Source organism: Tiliqua scincoides, chromosome 1 (genome assembly GCF_035046505.1).
Source record: "Tiliqua scincoides isolate rTilSci1 chromosome 1, rTilSci1.hap2, whole genome shotgun sequence".
Taxonomy (NCBI): Eukaryota; Metazoa; Chordata; class Lepidosauria; order Squamata; family Scincidae; genus Tiliqua; species Tiliqua scincoides.
Window position 1 is genome coordinate 13,557,420 of NC_089821.1, and position 24,072 is coordinate 13,581,491.

The 24,072-nt window shown below is 42.6% G+C and overlaps 2 protein-coding genes across 2 annotated transcripts; both read left to right on the plus strand.

Moving 5' to 3' along the window:
- Positions 1-1,723: 1,723 nt before the first annotated feature.
- Positions 1,724-12,146, plus strand: LOC136660269 (protein-L-isoaspartate(D-aspartate) O-methyltransferase-like). Its single transcript, XM_066637401.1, has 9 exons — positions 1,724-1,827; positions 4,093-4,234; positions 6,218-6,322; positions 6,794-6,825; positions 7,479-7,583; positions 8,337-8,457; positions 9,786-9,871; positions 10,664-10,833; positions 11,640-12,146. Exons 2-9 carry the CDS (start codon positions 4,123-4,125, stop codon positions 11,650-11,652), a joined length of 744 nt encoding a protein of 247 aa, XP_066493498.1. The 5' UTR covers positions 1,724-1,827; positions 4,093-4,122; the 3' UTR covers positions 11,653-12,146.
- Positions 12,147-13,627: 1,481 nt separating this feature from the next.
- On the plus strand, positions 13,628-23,667 carry RPUSD2 (RNA pseudouridine synthase domain containing 2). The gene is made up of 3 exons (XM_066634576.1): positions 13,628-13,987; positions 16,921-17,217; positions 22,132-23,667. Exons 1-3 carry the CDS (start codon positions 13,628-13,630, stop codon positions 22,894-22,896), a joined length of 1,422 nt encoding a protein of 473 aa, XP_066490673.1. The 3' UTR covers positions 22,897-23,667.
- Positions 23,668-24,072: the final 405 nt, after the last annotated feature.

Below are 24,072 nucleotides of genomic sequence, written 5' to 3' on the forward strand. Positions count from 1 at the left end.
CATCTAGCCCAGCTTCCTGCAGGGTGACCAGAAACAATGGAGGACAAAGTGCCTATACCTTTAACCAGTGTATAGAAGAGGGAATTTGGGCAAGTGCAACTCAATAAGGAAGGGCTTTAAAAGCTGCACCTGCCCAAATTCCCTTCTGTATAGAAAGGTATAGGCACTCTGTCCTCCATTGCATCTGGCTACTCTGGCTTCCTGTATCTCACAGTGGCCCACCAAATGCCTCAGGGAGCACACAAGAGACCTGCAACCTGGTGCCCTCCCTTGCACCTGGCATTCTGACATAACCCATTTCTCAAATCAGAAGGTTGCACATACACATCACAGCTTGTATCCTGTGATGGACTTTTCCTCCAGAAATTTGTTTAATCCCCTTTCAAAGGCATCTAGGAGCCATCACCACATCACGTGGCAAGGGGTTCCACAGACTCCTTTATTTATGCCAGGCATTTGGATTGCACTTCTTCATGGGAGGAATAGGGTCCTGGAAATACTGTGCATAGGAAGGAATCAATGTAAAAAACTCAAATAAAGCAGATGCAGTAAGATTGAGGCTGTGCTCTGAAATAATCATGACTCAGTGCAAAAGAAACCAAGGTTGCAATTTTACCCACGCTTTCCAGGGAGTAAGCTCCACTGGACATAATGGAACTTACTCCTGAGTAGACATGATTAACCTTATGTCGTAGGTAAATTTATATTTCCTTATTTGGGGGGGGGTCCCTTGATCCGTGAATCCAACAGGTGGAGAGGCAGTGACAAGAGAGAGACTTCAGCTTCACCTGTTGGATTTATGCCATGTATTTGGATTGCATAGCACAGAAGTGTGTTGAACGGACAGGTCCCCTTTGGTTGCAGTGCTTTGATGATGTTTTCAACTGTAAAGAAAACAGAAGCAACAGAAAAGAAGCAACAAATAAGAAACAGTGTTAAAATTGAGGGCGGGGAGAACTGCTAAGGCTGCAGCCTGTATGCATGCATTTTCCTAAGAGTAAGTGCAGTGGCGTACCTGGGGGGCTGCAGGGCAAATGCCCCGGGCATGGCACAATGTACTCAATGGAACTTACTTCTGAGTAAACATGCAGAGGCCTGCTGCGTGATGACAGAAATTCAACATGCAGCCTCCTGCAGCCTTTTGAATTTACAAGGAAACTTCAGCCCAACAGTTTATCTTCAGTGTGGAAGCATCTTTCAGTGTGTTCTCAGGGGAGCATCGTACTCGTGCATGCAGTAGATACAGCTTCTGCCTTTCTGTTCCTTCTGTATTGCTTGTTATACTGGATCACAATCTTTCTATACAATTATATATAATACACAAGGAGCCAGAAAGACTGAAATGTGTGTGTGTGTGTGAGAAATATGTGGGTGTATACACACACAAATATATAGACAGAAATACACACTCACACACACACACATATATATACATATATACACACACACTCACAGAGACACATAAATACAGACTGAAATATATACATACATACACATATATAAACACAATACAAACTGAAATATATATATACACATAAATACATAGACTGAAATACATACATAGACAGAATACAGACACAGCACTGTGCTCCCTTCCATCCTCTTGCCCCGCATGTGCAGGAGCCGGACGTGGGGCACGGCCTGTTTGTTTCCCGCACCTCTTTGGGAAGGGAGGCGCGGCCGATTCCAGCGTTGTTCAATCCGCCATCTTGAAGCCGGGCGGAAGTCCCTCGCAGACCGCAGCGCCTGTCCGGGCCTTCCAGCAGCAGCTGCTCAGGGGGGGGCGAAGGGCCTTCGATGAGTCCCTGAGCGCGGGCGGCTGCGAAGGTGAGTCCGCCCCGTCGCTCCCTGCTGCTGGTCTCCCTCGGTGACTTGGCTGGAGGCCCTGCCTGGGAAGGGCGGGGTGTGACTGCCTGGCCTAGTGGACTGTAGTTCCACAGGCGTTCCTGAGTCCTCTCCCTGGGCCTGACAGCCCCTCCTGTGCATGTCTCTTCTGAAGTAAGCCCATTATAGTCAATGGGGCTCACTCCCAGGAAAGTGTGGATAGGGTTGCCCCCTTAGGCCATGGTTCTGATGCTTTTGAGTCCAGTCCTAGGCATGTCTACTCAGGCGTAAGTCACTCTACAGTCAGTGGTGCTTACTCCCAGGTAACTGTGGATGGGATTGCAGCTTCACTGTGTGGCTCATTCTCTCCTTGCATTCTTTCCTGGAAGGAAGTGTTGCTGTACAGTTTGGAAGGGGTGCGGAGGGGTATTGGAGATGCCAGTCCTATGGCATGCCCTTACCCCAGCAAGTTCATGGAGGGGAAGAGCACAACATGCGTAAGACAAAGAAAAATTTATTCTGTCATGCTGGTGCCCTGAGAGCTGCTTTCCCCCTGCCTCAAGGTCCCAACCAGGGGCGCACCTGAATGTTGTGGCTGCTGGATGGAAACTTAAAAAGTTGTAACCCAATCTTGCTAATACTGTATCAGTGGTTCCCAAACTGTGTCTATGGCCCACCAGCCGGTCATGACCCAATTTTGGTGTTTCTTGAAACTGTTAGGCAGGTAGATTAGGCTATGTGCATTAAGGTTAAAAAAAAACTACTATTTGGAGGAAGCACTTCGAAAGCCCATTTTTGTTGGCAACATTCAGTCTCGGAAGAGCTCTGCTACACTGAGTGGTGGTTCTGAAACAGCATCTAGTGTGGCTGAAAAGGCCGATTCGGGAGTGACAATCCCTTCCACACTGGGAGCAAGTGTAGTCTGTGCCTGGCCTGTCTCCCTGGCTGTGGGCCTTCCTTCTTTGTCTCTTTGCCTCAGTCTGTTGGGCAAGTGTCTCTTCAAATTGGGAGAGGCCATGCTGTACAGCCTGCCTCCAAGCGGGATGCTCAGAAGCCAAGGTTTCCCATCTGTTGAGGGCCATTCCTAAGGTCTTCAGATCCCTCTTGCAGATATCCTTGTAACGCAGCTGTGGTCTACCTGTAGGGCGCTTTCCCTGCACTAGTTCTCCATAGAGGAGATCCTTTGGGATTTAACCATCACCCATTCTCACAACATGACCAAGCCAGACCATTTTTCTGGTTAATGGTATCTGACCAGGGATTTTCAATTCTTGCTTTTGTGGGGGGGTGTGATCTAGTGGAAAATAAGAGTGTCGGAGTATGCTGAAGAGGATTAAAGAAGAAATAGAATAAATAGAACAGCATGTTGGACCGTGCCATGTTAATGTGGTGGAGTAAAATGTTTGGGGAATTCCTTCACATGGCAAAACAGTTGAAATATATTTGTGAATGAGATGAGACAGCATGACTAGTGTGTGTTGCTTGAGCCATTGTGGCTGGCATTCCATGATTGACATAACTCTCAGATGTCCAGGCTTCTTGAACATTTGCCAGGTTGCCATCTGTTGTGATTACAACAGTTCCATGTTTCTGTCACCATCAGCTATGTGTCGCTTTCAGTTCTCATTTTACCTGTTACTTGATTGATCTGGATCTCCATGCTGCAGGATTCTTTCTCATAACTCTCCTAACACTTAATTCTATGTTTTAAATTTCTAGCTTCTCCTAGTGCTCCTCCCTCTTTCCCATTTATTCCTTGGAAAGATATGTGAGAGATGAACTTGCAATACTTGAACAATAATGTGCTGGAAGGCAGAGGGAACAAGAGGATACATTTTCTCCCTGTATTTAGAACTGCCATGTAACCATAATTGTTCTAAATAAAGATTCTAATATGCTATCCTGAGGCATAAAACTTTACAGTATTTCAGTTTCCCCCTTATTTTTATTATAAGATTATAGGAGGATAACTAGGAGACATGTAAATAATAGGGTTGGGAAGAGCCTGTACTGTATGTCTAATGCAGAAATAATAACTTACTAAAATCAAGTGGCACAAACCGTGTTTTGATGTCTGGCAGTAATGTATTTGATGGTAGCAGCAAGAGCATTTTCCAATTTCCTTTTATGTATCTGCATCTATTCTTAATCTTGGCTGCTTCTTCTTGCAGAGGATTTTGTTTCTCTGTGGTGTTATATGAGCTTTCCCTACAAAATTGGTCTTTCTTTTTTTCTTTTTTTTGCGCTTCATCGTGACTGGCTGGTCAGGTCTGGGAACCCCCTGTATATATTTATCTGATGAGCTGTACACTCCTTTTTTCTGCCTTGCTCATGGGACTACTGCCAACAAGAACGATGGCCTGGACTTCGACTGGGAAGACGCATGCTGAACTCCTCAACAACCTTTACAGTAAGTTCAAATGGCAGCCTGTGTCCAGGGCCCATAACGGCTGCTGAAATAACCTGAATACTATATAACTGTATACTCTTTAAAATAGTTGAGTCTTTATAGAAAAGCAGAGTTTCTCAATGTTTATCCCTTGCCTTACCATTTCTCATGGTCCACCTATTGGAAGTACCACTGGAAGTAGCTGGTGATGATGTCATCGCTAGTTACTTCCAGATTGGGAAACAAGCACAATGCAACAAACACTGGTAAGAGGCTCAGGCAGGCTATTTTGAGCACGAGAACAATACACGCTGGATTTCTGCCTGCTGAACAAAGCTTCCTACTGTTGCTTGTCACATTGTATTGCTGATCTCGCTACGAGGCAGTGGGGCTCTGGAGGTCCTGTACCACTGGACACCACCTTGAGTACCACCATTTGTAAAAGTATCACTGGTTGAGAAACACTGTACTAAAGGTATTAATGAAACATGACTGGATGCATTTCTTGCAATGTTTTCTCTCCACTTGTTTCAGAATGTGAAAATCCACATTAAAATTCTGGTTGAGTACAGGCTGTAAGACACAGATTAATGAGTCCACAGTTTGCCTATTATCTTTGCCTGCCTTGTACTTGCGATGCTAAATGGTACGAGACCCAAAAAAGTGACATAAGATGCAAAAAGCATCTTAGAAGCATCTAACCAAAATATTATCCTGAACATGCAGAGGCTAAGATAGCTGATGCAGCTGCAATCTCTTCTAATTAGTTTCCTTGGGAACACAATCTTCTCTGCTCATCTGAGATGGGGAGCATATTAGTTTTGATTAACTTGGCTTATGTGGTGTTTATTTGCTGAACAAAATATCTGCAAGGAAAAAAATTGAATAAAGTACCTGTGGACCTTCTGCATCACTGTGTCTACCTATATCATCCTTATTTACAAACAGAGGTACCTTGCATATTGCAGTTCTGCCCTGGCCCTTTTTCCTATCATCTCATTTCAGGCTGCAACTGTAATGTTGCAGTTGCCCCTACGTAGGTGGGGCAGTAGTTTGAATTTCTCCCTGGAAAAGGCTATGATGTGAAAGTGTACTGGAGAAAACACAATGCAGTTGGTTCTCATTGTCTGCTAAGGTTAGGTTCCTGGAAAACCTAGTGGATACAGAATTAGCGGATACTGAATCATTGAGACTATAGGGAAAATGGGGTTAGGTTGCAGGAGACTCTTTTCACCATGCCCTTTATGAACCTGAATCTTAGCTTGAAGTACATGGAGATGGATGATAGGGCTCATCAACATCTAATGCTTCCTCCTCCGTGCTGGATCAAGGGATCTTGATGCATTGAAAGTTGTGGTGATGGCAATTTCTCCATGCTGGCTATCGCTGGACTCATTGAAGGCTGCTGGTCCAACTGTGTCAGAGATCAGCAGTGGAGAGGGGTTTGTTTTATCTGTCCTCCTCCTCCACCAGTCTCTTGACTCCTTCCCTTGCCTTGCCTAAGCCCCAGTGTAGCCCTTGGGTAGCATTTCAGCCTCTCATCATTGCCAGGGTTGTGAAAGTTCAGCTGGAGTCCCTGAGATGAAGCCCAAGATGGCGGGGCAAGTTTGGAAGCAGACACAAATGTATCCAACAGTTTTCCACAGGCCAATACCAATGCCCATTTGGTGTGGCACTAGCACAGTATTAGCGGATAAGGAGAACAGTTTCAGATAACTAGAAGTAGGTGGCAGTTCTTCCCCTTGCAAATTTGCATATGAAGAAAACTGACTATATTGACTGTCCTCAAAAGCTAAATCCTGATGCAGTGTTTGCCTCACCAATTAAACTCCCAAACTCTTCTAGTATTCCTCAGACCTGACCTAAAATACTGTGTCTCAGGTGAGAATGGGTCTCTCTCTCTATTCAGTACCATTGTTCCACATTATGTGCTTTTAAATAATTTCTTCCTTTGATCATGACTCAGTCAGTGTTGATTCTTGTCTTCTCTCTTTGATGTTGAAGAAAATGGTGTGATTAAGTCTCAGCGAGTCTTTGATGTGATGCTGGCCACAGACAGAGCCCACTACATCAAGTATTTTCCATATATGGATTCCCCTCAGTCAATTGGTAAGCAATTGTGTTATAATGGCAGCCATAGTGCTCCTTCAGTGCCCAGAAAGTGCCAGTCAGTTGCCCAGGGACTGAAGAAGCAAATGGAAGCATTGGCCAGAAGACTAAAGGGCTCCTGGCTTGTGTGTGTTATTGTAAAGTCCTCCCCCTCCCCAGATTATTTTGATCAAAAAAGGAGCATATGTAAATATGTTGTAAGCCACCTGAAATGTTTCCCTTGCGGGAGGAGAAAGGCAGAATACAAGTACTTTAAGTAAATGTACAAGTCACATAGGAAGCTGCCTTATATCGAGTCATACCATTGGTCCCATCTAGCTCAGTATTGCCAACACTGATTGGCTGGGTTTTTTCTCCCCTGGATAGACATGCCGGGGATTGAACTTGGGTCCTTCTGCATGCAAAGAAAATGCTCAAGTTATTGTAAAGTTTTAACAAGAAAAACAAACTTAACCAATAGTTTTCTTTCAGGATACAAGGCTACAATCAGTGCACCACACATGGTAAGACACTTTCACATCTGTAGTTAAACAATATAAGGACAATCTTGCGCTGAAAATATGCAAGGTGTCCTCTTGCTGGACAAGCATTTTGAATGTATGAAGCTGCATTATGAGATTCTTTGCACTTGAGATTCCAGGAGCTGAACCTATTATCGTCTGCATGAAAAGCATGTGTGCTGTCACAGAACTTTCCATGTCTTAGAAACATGAATGAGTTCTGTTGACGTAATGGGATCTTAATAATCTTTCTGCTACTTTCCAATGAATCTTGTGTCTCTTTTTTTTTTCCTATTTCCTAAGACTTAAGCAGTGCTTGTGCAAATGCTAAACAATTATATAACCCCCTAAACAAACTCAGAATTCCCATTTTTGTCCCTTGAAATCATGCAAGACTTCTAAACAACACTGCAACTTACTTTCCAGTGTTTCTCTGACTTCCCTACCTCAATGGAAGGCTCCAGGGAATCTTAGCTAATTGGGGCTTGTATTCATATAATGGTATATGAATAGCAGGTCTACATTTTTACTTAATTTTTACTTTACTTCTTTACTTAAGAAGTGTACCCAACTTCTTAATGGTCTGTGGGCAAGAAATTAATGAGAAATGATCCTATGGAAAGAGTAAGCTTCTGTTTGGGTTTTTTTTTTTATAGCATTCTCATGCTCTTGAATTACTGAAGGACCAGCTAGTGGAAGGAGCAAAAGCATTGGATGTAGGATCAGGAAGTGGATACCTCACAGCTTGCTTTGCTAGGATGGTAAGCAAAGTGCAAAATTACATATTTAAGGTTCTTACTTAATGAGTTTTTAATGTTTTTATTATGTGGTATTTTCATTTTATTGTATACTGCTTTGAGCATTGAAAAAAGCAATATAAACTTTTAAATGCACAAAGTAAATAAATAACAAAGGAAACTGCCTATCGCTTCAGGAAGATGGACCAAGGTATTTTTTCACTAGCAGTGTGGGTTAAATTCCCCTTAGTGTATTCTGTGCTCCCGAAGAATGCATCAAGAGATGTCATAAAAAGTGTGTTCATTTTCTAGGTAATTGGCAGAACTAAGTACAGTTGGCCTGCATTTTTTGCGTTACTGTTGCAAATTCACATATATGCACTCAGGGTGGGGAGAAGACAGAGAAATACAGTTTAAATAGTGAAGGCAACTCTGCCCTACTTCCCTTGTCTGTGCCCCGAAGTGTGCCTGAAATGGGAGAATGAAGCATCTCTTGTACTGTGTGTTTAGTTTCTAAAGAGACAGTGCGTATTTGTTGACTTTAACGAAGTTTCAACTACAGTATACACAGTTTTGGCTTAAAATGCTGACTTTGGAATGTAAGATGTGGGCAGACTTTATCCCTTATCCATTCTGAAAAGTGATATACCTGTAGATGGGACTGAATTTAAATCGTCAGGTGTTGTAAAATCATCCTCATTGGGGAGATTTTAGTTCTCTAAAATAATTCAGTACTGCTTGTTGTGCAGGTTGAAGTGAATGTGGATACTCTTACAGGTGGGTCCCACGGGGAAGGCAGTGGGCATTGAGCACATTGAGGAGCTGGTTCATGAATCCGTCAGAAATGTCAGAGAGGATGATCCAACTTTGCTCAGCTCTGGTCGACTGAAATTTCTAGGTGAGCTCTTCATTCAGAACTCTTGGTGCAAACTTCTGTACTATAAGCTGAGAGCCCTTGTTGCTTGAGAACAATTTATTGGGCAAGGACAGGAGAGACAATGCATCTGAAGTGTAGTTATAAGAATGTGAGAATTGCATGGGCTAGGTATTGCCTTTCTGTTGCTTCTCTCACTATTTTATAAAGCTGGAACAAGGTTGTCTTTAGATATATCTCCTCCCATAGGTCATCTCCTCCCTCCTCCAATAAACTGAAATAAACAACATGGGTGTATTCATGTTTTCTTCTCCATGGCTAAGAGCTGCTCTGGAATGAGTGATGCCTGGGATCTGAGAATTAACACAGGGTGAAAGGGTTATTTTCTTCCTCTCCCTAGCATCCCAAATTGCACCCCAAATAGCCTCCCACAGTCTGTAGCTGCTTTTCAAACAGGAAAATTGCATCAGATCTCCCACATAACGTCTTGTTTTTCCCTAATGAGAATAAGAACTACACCAGAATATAAATGTGTTTACCATAATGCAATAACTAAAATGAAATGGTTGGATGGGGGGGGGGCTGATGTTTCTATAGTGTCATATACACTCCATAACAGTTGTAATACTTAACATACTTTTGCAATGGGACTTACTTCCAAATGAATACTAGTCTTTAGATAAAAGGTTTACACAAAAATAAACTGCTTTTGTCAATCTAATTTACAGCCAAATTCTGACTTAATTCTCAGAAGTAAGTTCCTGATTTTCAGGAACTTCCTCCCAAGCGCACAAGATTAAATCTTTAGAGTTATCTGTCTAAAAAGTATGTAACTTCTGAATGTCTAAAATTATATTTGGCTCTCCCCTCTCATTTTGTTATTTCTGTTTGTTTTCCCAATTCTATTTAGCCTATGACAGTGGTCTTCAACCCTTTTCGTGCCACAACCCCAGTAAAGAAGAGTATCAGACTGGCGACCCACCACCAGTTCTGCCCCCCAGAACCCAACCCATTCACTCCCCCCATTATTGGATTAGATCCAAGCTTTCTCTTGCTTGGGCTGTTATAGGTTGCTATGACCCCACAAATGAGGCTTCACAGCCCCATTGGGGTTGTAACCCATAAATTGAAGAACACTGACCTATGAGATTATATCAAAGAACAATATTCCCCCCCCCATAGGCTTTTCACTGTTATCTTCAGTTTTACACACACTTCCACCAATGCTAACATAATCTGCATACAAGTTTCTCCTACATGTAGGTTTCAACTGAAAGGAAAGGCAGAGGAGGACTGTTTAGGAGAAGCTGCAATCTGAGCACCATTCTTCACTGCACATTCTCTCTCCACAGTTGGGGATGGTAGGAAGGGATACCCTGAAGAAGCCCCTTATGATGCCATCCATGTTGGAGCAGCTGCACCCACAGTTCCAAAGGCGGTATGTTTGTTTCTTAGCTCTTGCTAGGTCCTTTGAGATGTTGTTTTAAGATTAGAATGCTGCTGTGGAAAATGTCAAATGTTCTTTTGGGCTCATTATCATGTGAAGGTAGAACTAAAGTGGAATTTTTAAAAAGGGTGAATCTTTACATACCGAGATTTCTGATGAAATGGTCATATTTCATTGACCATTGGTGGTCATATTAGGAGATCCAACTCTTCATATTCTAAAGATATAAAGGCAGTGTCTAGAAAATGCTTCAGTTTGACACCTTTACATTGCCAGAATATCCATTACATTGCCAAAGTGGTGACCTGGGTGCAATGTATAATGTGACTACAACATTATAGCAAACAGCTTAACTATTATTTAGCTAACTATATTAATTTTCGTCCCTTCATAAAGGGGCCTTTTCCTTTCTGTAAGAAATAATTTTGCTACTAGTATGTTTTTTATTAAGGTTTGGGATTTTTTCTTTGAAAAGCATCTTTTTTTTTTAAATAACCCCCAGCTGCAACAGAATTGCTGCTATGACCAGATAACCTGGTTAGCAGAATACCTGCACAGCAGATATATTAGCATCTGAAATACATTAAGTGCTGTACAAGATTAAAATGAAGAGACCCCTGCTTGTGGGCAGGGAGAGGCTACTTGGGGAGGAAAAAGTGTGTGTTTGGACCAATATAGTGAATGTCATCGTTTCATTTGATTTTCTACCCTTCATGTGGAAACTGCGTTTAACTGCTTCCATCTTTTGTTTCTCTTATCTTATGGATTATTTTTCTTTACTAGTTATTGAATGAGCTGAAACCTGGAGGACGACTAATTTTGCCAGTAGGGCCAGAGGGTGGAAACCAGGTTATGATGCAGTATGACAAAACTGAAGATGGCCAGATCGTGGAGAAGCATCTTATGGGTGTCATTTATGTTCCTCTGACAGACAGGGAGAAGCAGTGGCCACGGTAAAATATTATTTAGCCCGCTGTCTTGTGCAGCGCTGTTGGATAAAATCTCCCTTTTCCTAAAAGTTATACTACATGACTGAAGAGAATGGGAATCCCAAACTGTCCTCACTCATACTATGAGAGGCAAAAGTGCTTGCATATTTCTGAGGCAGCCATTATAAAAGCAACTGTTAAAGCTGAGATGGAATGTCTTCGGAATGATCAAAATGAAACTTGGACACTTTGAATTCATGTATAGATCTCCCAGTGTCTGATGTTCCCTGACTTCAGCAGTATCCATAGTTGCAGAATTCATTTCTTCTGTTAATCTTGATGTTCTTTGACCATGAATTGTCGACTTGGCTTTTCTGGTCCTTTGTTTCTGAATTAATTCAGACATCTGCTGCTTAAGGTAGAGTCATTCTTCTTCTACTCATCAGCTGATCACATTTAGCTTGAAAAATCTGTTGCCCTTTCCTATTCTGCAATTGGAGCAGGATGTCCAGCAGCATATAATGCACATCTAGAAAGGGATGTTGGTAGCACACAGTTTGTTCCTCACGCATGGGTTTTCTTTCAGATGGTAAGGTCTCTTAATGAAATGTGACATTCTTGAGAATCTAGCAAAAGTATTGATTTACAAATCTTTCCATTCCTTGATATGATAGGTTCACTAAATACTAAGAGAATAGCGTGACACCCTATGAGAACAGTCATGGTAAAGAATGTAACTTCTGCTTAATCCTTTTATCTAGCAAAATATGAACATTGGATTTTAGGAAGTGTATGATTATAGTAACAGTCAATTTTTTTTCTTCCTCTAGGGGTGAACTTTAAAAGATTTAACTAGCTTGTAAGAATCTTTGGAAAGCCTGTGAACTAAGCTTGGAATGAACATTCTTAATCCTGTATATTCAAACATATAAGGTTCTGCTTTTTTGAAGGACTTTTTTTTCTCATTTCTTTACTAGCACAAATACAAATTACAGTTCAGGGAAATCTTTGTGGTTAACAACTGACTTATTTCTCTACTCCCAAGAACTCTTGAAGCCAAAGCCAAGTCAGATTGACAGGTTCAAGATAGGCAACTATCATTGGTCCATCTATGTTTCATATACTACATATACTATATGCAGAAACAGAAAGAAAAATGAACAGAGAGACCTGTATTCCATATATGTATCTTATAAAATGTACAGAGGTAACAGTTCTTATCACTAATTGGATACTTGGAGAGTATTTTTATTTGATCTTCTGCTGTAAAAAATAACTTACTGAAATATGCATTTGTAACAGCATAGTCAAATAAAATAAACATGGCTCTTGCTTTTCTTTTTTTGTATTTAATGATCTGCTATACATATAACTAGATGTAGGAGAAAATAGTTTTTTGGTTTTTTTTACAGATCTTGGTGTTTTCCAAAACTTAGAAGTGGAGAAAGTGGTGTTTTTATTCAAAATTTACATTATAATTATAAATTATCACTTTAAGTGTACTAGGTAGGTGGTATTGTGTCAGCAGCAGCTACAGTCATTACGCATGCATTCTTTCCATTAAATAAAAACCAAATAAAAGTTTCAATTTTTTACAGTTAGCTTAAAAAAAAAGTGCAGGAAGCAGTGTTGTGTTTTTATTTCATTATTTCTGTTTTCTCCCACTTCTACTTATTTATTTAAAAGATTTTTATCCCACCTTTTCTCTGCCAGAGCAGATGGCTTAGGGCCCTATCCTATCTAATTTTGCAGTGGCAGTGCAGCTGTGCCAATGGGGCATGCACTGTGTCCTGTGGTGGGGAGGCAATCACAGAGGCCTCCTCAAGGTATGGGAACATTTGTTCCTTTAAGGTGGGGCTGCATTGCGGTTGCACCACTGCTGATTGGTGGACAGGATTCGGCCCTAAGGTAGCTTACAATTTATAGGGAAAAAAATACAATTTATAAAAACAATGAATAAATTCAAAAATAAATAAACATCAGTGGGAGAAGGCCAAAACTATTAACATTCAAGGAGCTGCTATGGAGGCACAAGAGGCAGACACCCCATCAGCCCCATGAAACAAAAAGGTTTTGTGTCCTTGCTGAAACACCATGAGGGAGGGGCTAGATCTGAATTCCCCCAGTAGGGAGTTCTTTGTTCTAACTCCCCCACACTCAGTGTTGGGGGGTGCTCCCTGGTTCTGGGCTGTGTGGGAGGGAAACCATCAGCAGCGCCACATTGTGTGGCAGGGAGTTCCACAGACCAACCACACGCTGGGTGAAGAGACCTTTGTTCTAACTCCCCCACACTCAGAGTTAGTGGCTGCTCCCAACGGGTGCTGGTGTGGTGTGGCAGAGCAAGGAGCCCCCCCACTCAATCCACCAGTGGCGTAGCTGGAGGGGGCGAACAAATGGGCCGTATGGCTCCGTTTTGCTCCCCGCGCCGGGAATGGCTCCGAAGGCAAGGCCCGCTTGCCCGCCTCACTGCCAGCCTGACTGCTTCGCTCCCCCTTCAGCTACGCCACCGTAACTCCACCCCGCCCCCTCAGGAGACTGCTGGGAGAGCCGCGCATGCCCAGAAGCAAAGGAGCGGGTGTTGAGCGCTGCATGCTCGAAAGCGGCTTGGAGTCGCGGCGCTGCGGGCAGACAAGGGGTTAACTCTTCGCTTCGTCGCGTGCACTACGTCACGAAGGCCGTGGTAGCGCCGAGTGGCTGAGCCGTCGGGCGCGGAGGCGGGGCCCTGCGTCACGTGGCTGGGCGCTCGCGGGTGATGCTGAGGCGCCCGTTGGAGCGGTGGAGGCTGGTAGCTGAGGGGGCGGCCGGGCGGCGCGGAGCCATGGAGGGGGCGCCGGCGGCCAAGCGGCGGCGGACGGCGCCGGCGAAGGTCGCGGGGCGGCCCGAGGAGGGCGAGAGGCGGTATGTGCCGCCGCCGCGGAGGCGCAACGCGGGCGTGAGCTTCGGCGAGGCGCACTTCGCGGAGACCAGCTACTACTTCGAGGGCGGGCTGCGCAAGGTGCGGCCCTACCTCTTCGACTTCCAGACCTACTGCAAAGGCCGCTGGGTGGGCCGCAGCCTCCTGCACGTCTTCGGCTCCGAGTTCCGCGCCCAGCCGCTGCATTACTACCGCGCCGCCGCCCTCGCCGGTCGCCTGCGCCTCAACGAGCAGCCCGTGCGGGATCTCGGCGTCGTGCTCAAGGCGAGTGGCGCTCCCGCCCCTCGAGCAGCCGGGCCTGGGGCAGCTGGCGCAGCGCGGTCTCCCGAGGAAGCGCTGGGGCTTCACGCCCCCACCTTCTTCTGTGGAGCCTCCCTTGAACGGTGCCTAGGCCAGGCTCTGTCACCGGTCCTGTGGCAGGGAGTTCCACGGACTAATTACATGCTGCGCAAGAAACATTACCTGGAGGAGGTGCTAGTGGCTTCACGCCACCCTTTTTCTCCTGTGGAGCCTCCCCTGGAACGGGTCTAGGCCAGGCGCTGTCACCAGTCCTGTGGCAGGGAGTTCCCCAGACTAATTACATGCAGCACGAGAAACATTACCTGGAGGAGGTGCTGGTGGCTTCACGCCTCCATATCCATTCCTTTTCCTGTGGAGGCTCCTTGAAAGGCATCGACGCCAGACACTATATCACCATGTCCTGTGTCAAGGAATTCCACAGATTAATTGCACACCAGGTGAAGAAATATATTCTTTTGTCTGTTCACTCACTCTCATGATCACCTGTATAATTTTGTACGCCCCTTTGGGGAGCCGGCACAGAAGAAGCAATTGGGGAGCACAAAGCTGCCAGCACCTCCTCCTCCAGGGAGAACCCTGAAGTGATATCACAATATCATGTGACATCATAATGTCACTGCCCTGGAGCATGTAGTTACATCTCTGCTGCTAAGTTCCATGCATGCAGAAAACTGACACCTCTGGCTGAAGACTCACCTTAGTTCTCTTCTCCTTAGTGTACAGGAGAACACTCTCTTCCCAATGCCCCACCACCATGCATTCATCCACTTGCATGCAGAAATGGGGCCGGTCTTGCTGCTGCACACCCAGAATGTCAGCCTGGAGGGATGTCAGCCCTTGGCTGTCAAGTTTGTGTGGAACATGGATGAGCAGTTCGGATCCATCATTAATTTAAAAGGATGCATTGCTTATTAACGACACAAGAAAATGTTTTTTTTTAACCATTTAACGTTAAGTGATTATCTGTCCTATGTTTTCTTTGCTTTTTCCTCTATTTTTGCCTCAATTTTTGCCTTTTTTCTATATTTTGGCCAGTTTTTAAACTCCCGAACAGCTTGTGCACCATTCAGCTGCTGGGATATTCTATCCTGGCAGCTGTAAGCCATTTCTGCCCAATGTTGCATATGCACCTGTGGGCTGGGCAGAAATGGGTTAAGCCGTTTGTTTGGCAAATAACATTGTCAACATATTAAATGTACCTGTACATTCAAGTCTTCTTCCCTCTGAGTTGGCTAGTTCCCTGCTAAGTTTGGAATGTGCCTAGCAGTTGAGGAGCAGCCTTGTCTATCTTGATCCAGTAGGTGTCTCTGCTTCTGACAGTGTGAGCAACATGAAAGGCTTTCATTCTCCAAGTAAATTATACACAGAAAGGTTCTCAGCTATAAGCCCTTTTCAGATGTTTGTATGGGGCTTGAACCTGCCACCACAATATCCCACCCCCAGCTCAGTTGTGGTTTCTTTTTTCCCCACCCAGTTGCATTTGTGGTTGGCTGCACTAGTGCCAGTGCCACCGCCACCATGAAACTATGAGAGCAGGATTAATGCACTCATATTGCCCCAGGCATTCTTCCATCCTTGCTGTAATTTGGAATTCCTTTGGGGGGGTGCATATTGGCCATGTGTTGAGTAGACCAGTTATAGAGTCACTACATTTTAGATCAGTGGTTTCCAAATTTTTTAGCACCAGGACCCACTTTTCAAAACTCTATCAGAACACGCTAGGTTTACCAGACTTTTAAAAATAGGAGATTGAGGGAAAAAAACATTTATAAGTAATAATAACCAGAAAAAAACCCTCAAACTTTATCTCCCTGTATTTGCACATGCTTGCAAACTTCAGGAGCTCAGCTCCTTCAGGACAATTAGCAACTATCTTGTAGACTGCAGCAGTTGAGCTCTTTGCAGTGTGATTACCAATGACAGTATCTGTTTTTTCAGTAGCCTTAGGGCTTGAGGCAGTTATCTGATCTTTCTATTACCCTTTGGTGACCCACGAAAAATCAGGTTGCAACCCACCAGTGGGTCCCAACATACAGGTTGGGAACCACTGTTCTAGATGTATATTGTGCCAAGGGATTCATTGAGGCATAGAGATGTGCTACTGTTGAAGCTTTGGTATAGTTATGCACAAACCCTGTTCTTGATCTGAGGTCCTTGATAAAGAGCTAAGCGTTGTATGTATTTCCATTTCTCCCAAATTTTTATGCTTGGGTGTGCGTTTTCCCCGCTGTTTCAAAATTTCTGGAAATGTGCCCCTTAATTAAGAGTCAGTTGGATCCTGTCCCCTCTGCTTTCCTTTTTTCTAGTGCTGAATATAAAAGTCATCTTTGGGATAAAAAGAAAGTACGTATCCTGTAAATGCCAGTGAAATTCACTGTTCCACAGAATACCATCTGAAAGGGGCTTTAGTTTTATTTACTTGAAGTTTAAAGTATAAGAGATGACTTTTAGCTTCATGTTGCTTCCTTGGTTATAGACATAAGCAACTTACAAAGGTAAGATGCAGACCACTCCGTTTCTTATCCAAAGGGATTGTATTGTGTAAATGTTCCCTGACAGAGGGCAGTAATTTTGTTAATTTTAACATCAAAATTTCTTTAGTGTATTTCTAGCCTTTTCCCTGCACTATTTATTTCCTTCTTTTACTATTATAACTGTGTGCAGAAACGGGTAGCTTTCCAGAATAGCTTTTCTTCGGCGTGGCAACAGTGAAAACCTGGCTCTGAAAAATAACTTTTTGGTTCTGTTTTGATGGAAATATTGCTGTGTTGATGTGTATTTCTGTTTTTAATGTGATTTTATTGTACGTTCTTATCAGAGGTTTTCTTATTTGCCTGCAGTTTTCTGGCCAAAAATGTGGGATATGAAATAAATATGGTGATTTGTGTTGCTTGCAGAATAATGACTTTTTGAGGAATACAGTGCATCGCCATGAACCTCCAGTCACAGCACAAACCATTGAGTTTCTGGAAGAAAATGATGAGGTGGTGGTGGTGGACAAGCCTTCGTCTTTACCAGTCCACCCATGTGGCAGATTTCGGCACAACACCGTCATCTTCATTTTGGGCAAGGAGCATAATCTGAAGGAGTTGCACACTATTCATCGGCTGGATCGCTTAACCTCGGGTGTCCTCATGTTTGCCAAGTCCGCAGAGGTATCCAAAAGGATTGATGAGCAAGTTCGACAGCGCCAGGTGAAGACCCAAGAATATTTATTTTTTTAAATTTGTTTGTAAAATTGGTCATTTGTAGATTAGAACAATACAGCATGCCATAGATGAGTGCCATTACCCCTGAATAAAGTACTTGGGGCCCAATTTTCCAGTGCCGGTGTAGGTGTGCCAATGGGGTGTGTGCTGCATCCTGTGATGGGGAGGCAGTTGTAGAGTCCTCCTCAAGGTATGGGAACATTTGTTCCCTTACCTCTGAGTTGTGTTGTGGCTGCACAGGTGCGGGAAAGTTGGACAGGATTGGGCCCCCAGTCTTCTTATGGGCTCATTAAGGCGGTTTGCAAATGCCATCTAATGGCCTCTGAGAGCATGTAGGGCTTCTAGCAGGCCTGCAGAGGTGATATTGTTGCTACTGGCCACAGGCTGGCTTTTAATGACTATTTTATAGTTTAAAGCAAGGGTGTCAAACATAAGGCTCAGGGACCTGCTGTGGCCCTGAAAGCTTTTTATCCAGCCCTCAGGCTCTCAGCTGCTGAGCAGTGCTAAGGAGTTACTGCTGAAAGGGCAGCCCACATGAAAATTGGGTTGTCCCATATCTTGAAATATGATCAAGATTTGCATATTTTATCTTCTGTCATTTGCAGCTAATGAGTTCCTAAGTGAGAAAAAGTACTTATTTTTGGTTATGACCTGTTTAATGACATCACTTCCTGCTTAATGACATCACTTCCAGCCCTCAGCAGGCATCATGAATGCTATTTGGCCCTCTGTATGAAATGAGTTTGACACCCCTGGTTTATTTTGTGTGTGTGTGTGCAAAGTTTATTTATTACAGATACAGGTAAGGAAAATGGGTTAAACTTAGGGCTGGGACTACATAGGTTACACATGAGGATATTGGCCATAGATTACAACATGTCTTAATCTAAAAAAGAAATCAACAACAACTGAAACAAAAAATAGTCATTGATACAAAAATTATCATATTTGTCATTATACTAATTAGTGATTTAACTAAACAATCAATATTGTTTAACTAAAATTATTTATCCAGTCATAAAAAGGCTTCAAATTTTGCACATACAATATTCTTGCTGCTGTACTGATATATGTACAATAAAATGTTTCTTATATTGGTCTTCAATTTCTGATATCACATTTAAGAGGAATATTTCTGGTTTGAATGGTACTACACAATTGAATATCTCTTGTAACAATATAAATCATTTTCCAATATTTCTTTACTTTTCACATATCCACCACATATAATAAAGAATTCCCTGAAACAATTTGCATATCTAACAATTATTTGATGACCCAGGGTACATTTTTTGTACTTCCTCTGGAATTAAATATCATCTTTAAAACAACTTATATAAATTCTCTTTAGAAGATACCACTTTAATTATCTTAATACCGCTTTAATTATCTTAATATTTGTGTTCCAACTTTGTTTTCATTTACATCTGCTTTGATTTGACATAGTTAATGGAATACTCCTCACTTCTGAGGATAATTCAATCCATTAATATCTACAAAAAAGTTTCCACTTGTTGTTCAGCCATTTTCACTTCCTGTCTTAGTATTTTCTTTGTTCTCTGTCTTGTTGATATTTTCCTTCTTGCTCCTCCCACTGCTCCTTCCACTCCTCCTCCTTCCTCTTAACTCTCTTATATTTCTTGATCCCTCTCTTTTTTTCTTCGTTTTCTCCTTTATATTCTTTTTGAATTTAATCCAAAGATTCTTCTTCTTCTTAAAAGGACATGCTCTCTTTCTCTGAGAGTTCCCTCTTTTTTCTTCATGAAAATTCTTAGTTCTAATAATAAATGCTGCTTTTTCCATCTCCTGTCTCGTTACAAAAATCTCCAGTTCTTTAGTTTCATCTGACATTTGGTCCATTCTTTTTTCCATCCCCCCCATACTTTTCTTTGTTTTTCTGTTTGTCAGGGAGGAGTTTATTTGCCTCGTTTGTTCAGATAATTTTTCAACCTCTTGTTTCATTTCACTTCTGAATTCTCACAACATATCCATTAATGAGGTCTGGCTTTCGCTAACATCCTTTAAATTTTTTGATGTCATTCTTATCAGTATCAAATCAAGCCAGTATAACTCTGGCTATAAAAAAGAAAAACAAAATGGTTCAACAATTAAAGAATCAACCATGTCTCATTATCTTGCTTCACTTTCTTGTAAGTCTAATTCCCAAATTTATATCTAAAAGGAATAAGTCAAAAATCCACTTCAAATTGATATCAGTGTCCAAACATTCCTACAGTTAAAGAGTCATCCAATTCTTATTATCTTGCATCCCTTCTTGTCAGAGATAATCTTTTTTATATCCAAAAGGGGTGGGTCAGTAATCCAATTCAAGTTAATAACACTGTTGAATTAAGTTAATATACCTTTAATTGTTCAGGCCTGAGTCAAGCCTTTAGCGGCAAAAACGAAATGAAAGTTATTCCATCCTTTAAAGATTAGTTGTTAATTTCTTTTCCATGCATACCATTCAAACAGGGTGATCCTTTATCGTCCCTTATTTACTTTTCTTCTAATCATCCTTGTTACAAAAAAGAAAAAAAAAACTGCTCCAGCAGGGGCTTCTTTAAATCCACATTTGCTCTTTTTCGCCTCTGGGTGGCTGCAAGCCAACGTAAATAATCTTAAAGTTGTCTTTCCCTCCTTCCAACCTCTTGATTGCAATTCTTTTTATAGCCTTTTAATGAACTGGTTACTCACAGTTAAAGGCTTTGTTCATTTTCATGTTTTATCTAGGCCGTGGGGAGGGGGGGGAGTTCTCAGCTGTCTGAATCGTCTCCGAAGATAGCATCCGGGATATGGTGTGATTCAGCACAGGGCAATCGGGGAAAATATCTCTGAAACTGCTGTCTCAAGAGCCTGCCCCATTCAAGCTCTCAGCCTTCGTTCCTTCTTCTTGGCAACAAGGAGTACCTCATTGTTGAGGTCCTTGGAAAACACATCTATTTAGCAGTTCCTCCTGGAGCCCTCCAAGCTTCCCTGCTACTTCACTGTAGCCCCCCCAACACCCCTGGTTTAAAGCTTTATTTGTTTTTTATAGTTTATGTCAGTGGTGCTCAAAGTGGTGGGTCATGATCCACCATTTGAACAAAAAGAGGTCATTTCCCCTTAAAAGGAGTGACCCAGGAATGGGTGTCACCGCAGCAATTGCAATGCCACGGGCACCCAGAGTCTTGTCACACTACCTGAGGAGGTCTGCCAGCCTTGGAGAGGGTCCAAAAGGCCTGCAACCCCCTCTGTGGGTCTCCCCCAAGCTTTGTTTCTCTCCGATCTGCAGGTCAGAGCGATTTCCACTAAACGGTACTTGCTCTGACCAGCAGATCGGAGACTCCCAGTGAGTTTGAGAACCACTGGTTTATGTATTTTAATTGTTAGCAGCCTTGAGTGTTCTTCGGGGTGAAAGGTGGGGTAAAATCAAATCAATAAATATTTACCATGCTAACTGAGGCACTGACCCACACTACTTCCTTGCAATTCCAAGTGTATTTAGAGCCCACCAGTGACTCTCTGTATGATTAAAAAGTGAGAATTGCTACCAACCCCATATCTGAATAACGGTGATATCTTACATTTTTGATTTTTACATTATGAAAATGGCAACCAAATATTATAGAGCCTTTCTAGACTTCAGAAAACCACAAACAGTTATTAAGTGATTGCCATCCTTTTTCCATACTGTACTTCCAATGTTGCTCTGTGTGTGCTCACAAGCAGTCTCAGCCAATTGGTAGGTATTTCACTGAAGAAACATCATGTGCTATTAACTGGCAGATTGAGGTAACTAGGTTCCTGTTCCTGTGCATGGCAAATCACATGGCCTGTTGTACTTTCTTCCATCTCTTTTCTGCATACTATATAACTTATGCTGCATATTCTGCACCCTATCAGTAAGGTGCAAGTCACATGTTACATTGGCGCTCTGATGGAGTTACCAACATAATTTTCTTTTTGTAAAAGCAGCTAGGGCAGTGGTTCCCAAACTTTTAGCACCAAGACCCACTTTTTTTAGCCCATTTTTGGCCAGCCCACAGGTGTACGCATTTGGTCCCTGTTGGGTATATGCAACATCGGGCAGAAATGGTTTAAACAACACTCTATCAGGACACACCTAAGTTTTCCAGACTTTTTAAAAAGGAGGTAAAATTTTATCTATTCATAAGTAATAACCAGAAAAAAACACCTTCAAATATTTATCTCCCTATATTTTACCCATGCTTGCAAACTGCAGGAGCTGAGCTCTTTGAGGGTAATTAGCAGCTACAGTATCTGATTTTTGAATGGTTTCTGGACTTGAGATAATTAGTATTCTGATCTTTCCATCACTTTGGTGACCCAGCAAAAATCAGGTCACGACCCACCAGTGGGTCCTGAACCACAGTTTGGGAACAACTGAGCTAGAGGAAGAGCCTGTTTTGGATTGTGACTGCACTATGAGGGAAGAGGGGCCAAGCACTCCCTCAAAACAGTGGAAGTCTTGTCACTCCCTGAAAACTGCTGTTAACTGTGAAGGGTAACACCTATTAAGTGGCAGGTGGGGGGGGGGGAGATTTCTGTTCCACCATCCTTTCAATACCACCACTCCTGCAGCTGCTTCTGCAGGGAAAAAAAAGATATTTGATGTTCCAGTGATGAAACTTGCAACACAGCATGTAGTAGAAAATCTACTTCCAAATTAGCACAAGTCTATCTGATCAGACTTCAGCATATGCTATATTTTCATTTAGCCAATTCAGCTATTGCCAGAGCTGTTCTCTGCCTATAGGAGAGTTACCGACTTTAAAAACAAAGCAGGAGTGGCTAGAAGGTTACACTGCCATTCTTTCTCTCTCGTATATGTGTGTATTTCTGCTATTTGGACCCTAAATTGATTGTGATTCTTGCTGCTTCTCTCCCCCCCAATAGCTGGAAAAGGAGTATGTATGCCGTGTTGTTGGAGAGTTTCCAGAAAATGAGGTGACCTGTGAGGAACCCATCCTGGTTGTGTCCTACAAAGTGGGAGTGTGTCGAGTGGACCCCAAGGGTAAACTATGTAAAACAGTCTTCCAGAGGCTCAGCTATAATGGCAAGACTAGCGTGGTGAAGTGTTTTCCTTACACTGGCCGTACCCACCAGATCCGCGTCCATCTGCAGTTCTTGGGCCATCCTATCGTTAATGACCCCATCTACAACACTGACGCCTGGGGTCCTGCAAAGGGCAAAGGAGGCAATATTAATAAAACCGATGAGGAGCTGCTTCGGTCATTGGTGGAGATACATCTTTCTAAACAGAGCCTAGGTCTCTTGGATATTGCTGAAGGAGACCTGAGACCACTCACAGGAGAAAAAGAGCAGGATGCTGCAGGGGACTGTGCTATGCCCTTGCAGGTCACTCCTGTAAATGTTGATTCTTGCAGTGCTGAAGAATCAAAGGACATATCAGAGAGTGAGATATCTGCATATTCTCAGAATTCTGCACCCCAGTTACAAGTGCACAAGAGTAGAGAAGCTAGTTCAGGTGAGCAGCAAGGTGAGAGGGACCCTTTATGTGAAGAATGCAAAATAGTGAGGCCAGATCCATCACCCAAAGACTTAGTGATGTATCTCCATGCCTTGCGGTATAAAGGCACAGACTTTGAATATTGCTCTAAGATGCCTGCCTGGGCACAGGACGACTGGGAAGAATCTTGAAACTTTTAAAGTTCTGTAAAGTCCTACCTGAGCATAAATGGAAACATTTCTCTTAAACTGTTTTTATCATGCAATGCAACTGGCTTTTGAATAGGAAAGGGGGAGAAAGGGTTTCTCTTTTCTGGTTAGTTTGAATTAGCCATTCCAAAGAATGAATGTCTTACAAGCTAGCTAGCTTTTGCAGTTGATGTTTTGTCTGCATATTTTCTCTTTATTGCCAAAAATTCAATCCTGGATAACATTGTTAGAATGTGGGCAACTTTTAAGCTGATAACATTCTGAGTCCTGTATGATTGGTTGGTTTGCTCACCATCTGCATTTGATGATCAGCATATTAGTGCCCTTGTTCTTTGACATTTCTGTAAGAGATGCAGAAATGTTAAGGTCTCTGTATATAACACATCAACAAAGACTGTATGATATTTTGTCCTTTCTTTTTGGTCTGTTTAATCAGTCAATGAACTTTCTTGAATCCAATTATGTTCCATTGCTCTAGGAAGCATTATATGATGCTAATTGACTGTGATACTTTCATTCTCCTAGTGTTGGTCCATCTTTACATTGTTGCTGATTGTGTAAGGCTGAAGACAAACATAGCAGGCAGGTAACATAGCAAAACTACCCAGTTCTTGTTCAGGTACCTTAGATTCTAGTTTAGTTGAGAATTGGCTGCAGCTAAACTCTTCTTGAAATTTGCACTTTTCATCCCTGTGGTTAGTTTCACCTGACATTTGCATAACCCCATGAAAGCAGTTAAGCTGCACATTTTTCTTGCCTTGATTTATTCCCTTTGTGGGTTGTTTTTCTTCAAATCGTTTAGATTCTAAATTATTTTATACTGTAACTTTAAAAAAAAGTTCTACCTTGGTGTATTAGTTACTTTCTTCTGTTTCATCATGCATTACTTTGTATGATTAAGATATCTATTCTTTCAGTTAGGTTACAATATCACTTAAGAGCCATGAGTGTGCTAAACATTCTATATTATGGGGAGGAGGTCTGACTGAGTGGCAGAGCTGCTGCCTATGAAGCTCGAAGAACAGCTGGGAACACAGTTCGAAACAGCCTGAAGTATATGAGAGCTTCAGAAAGCACTGACAAGATGAGTCATCCCAGCTGGTGAGAGAAGCAAAAGATGACCACCTTCAGTGAGAGGCAAGGAGTGCCGTCAGCTAT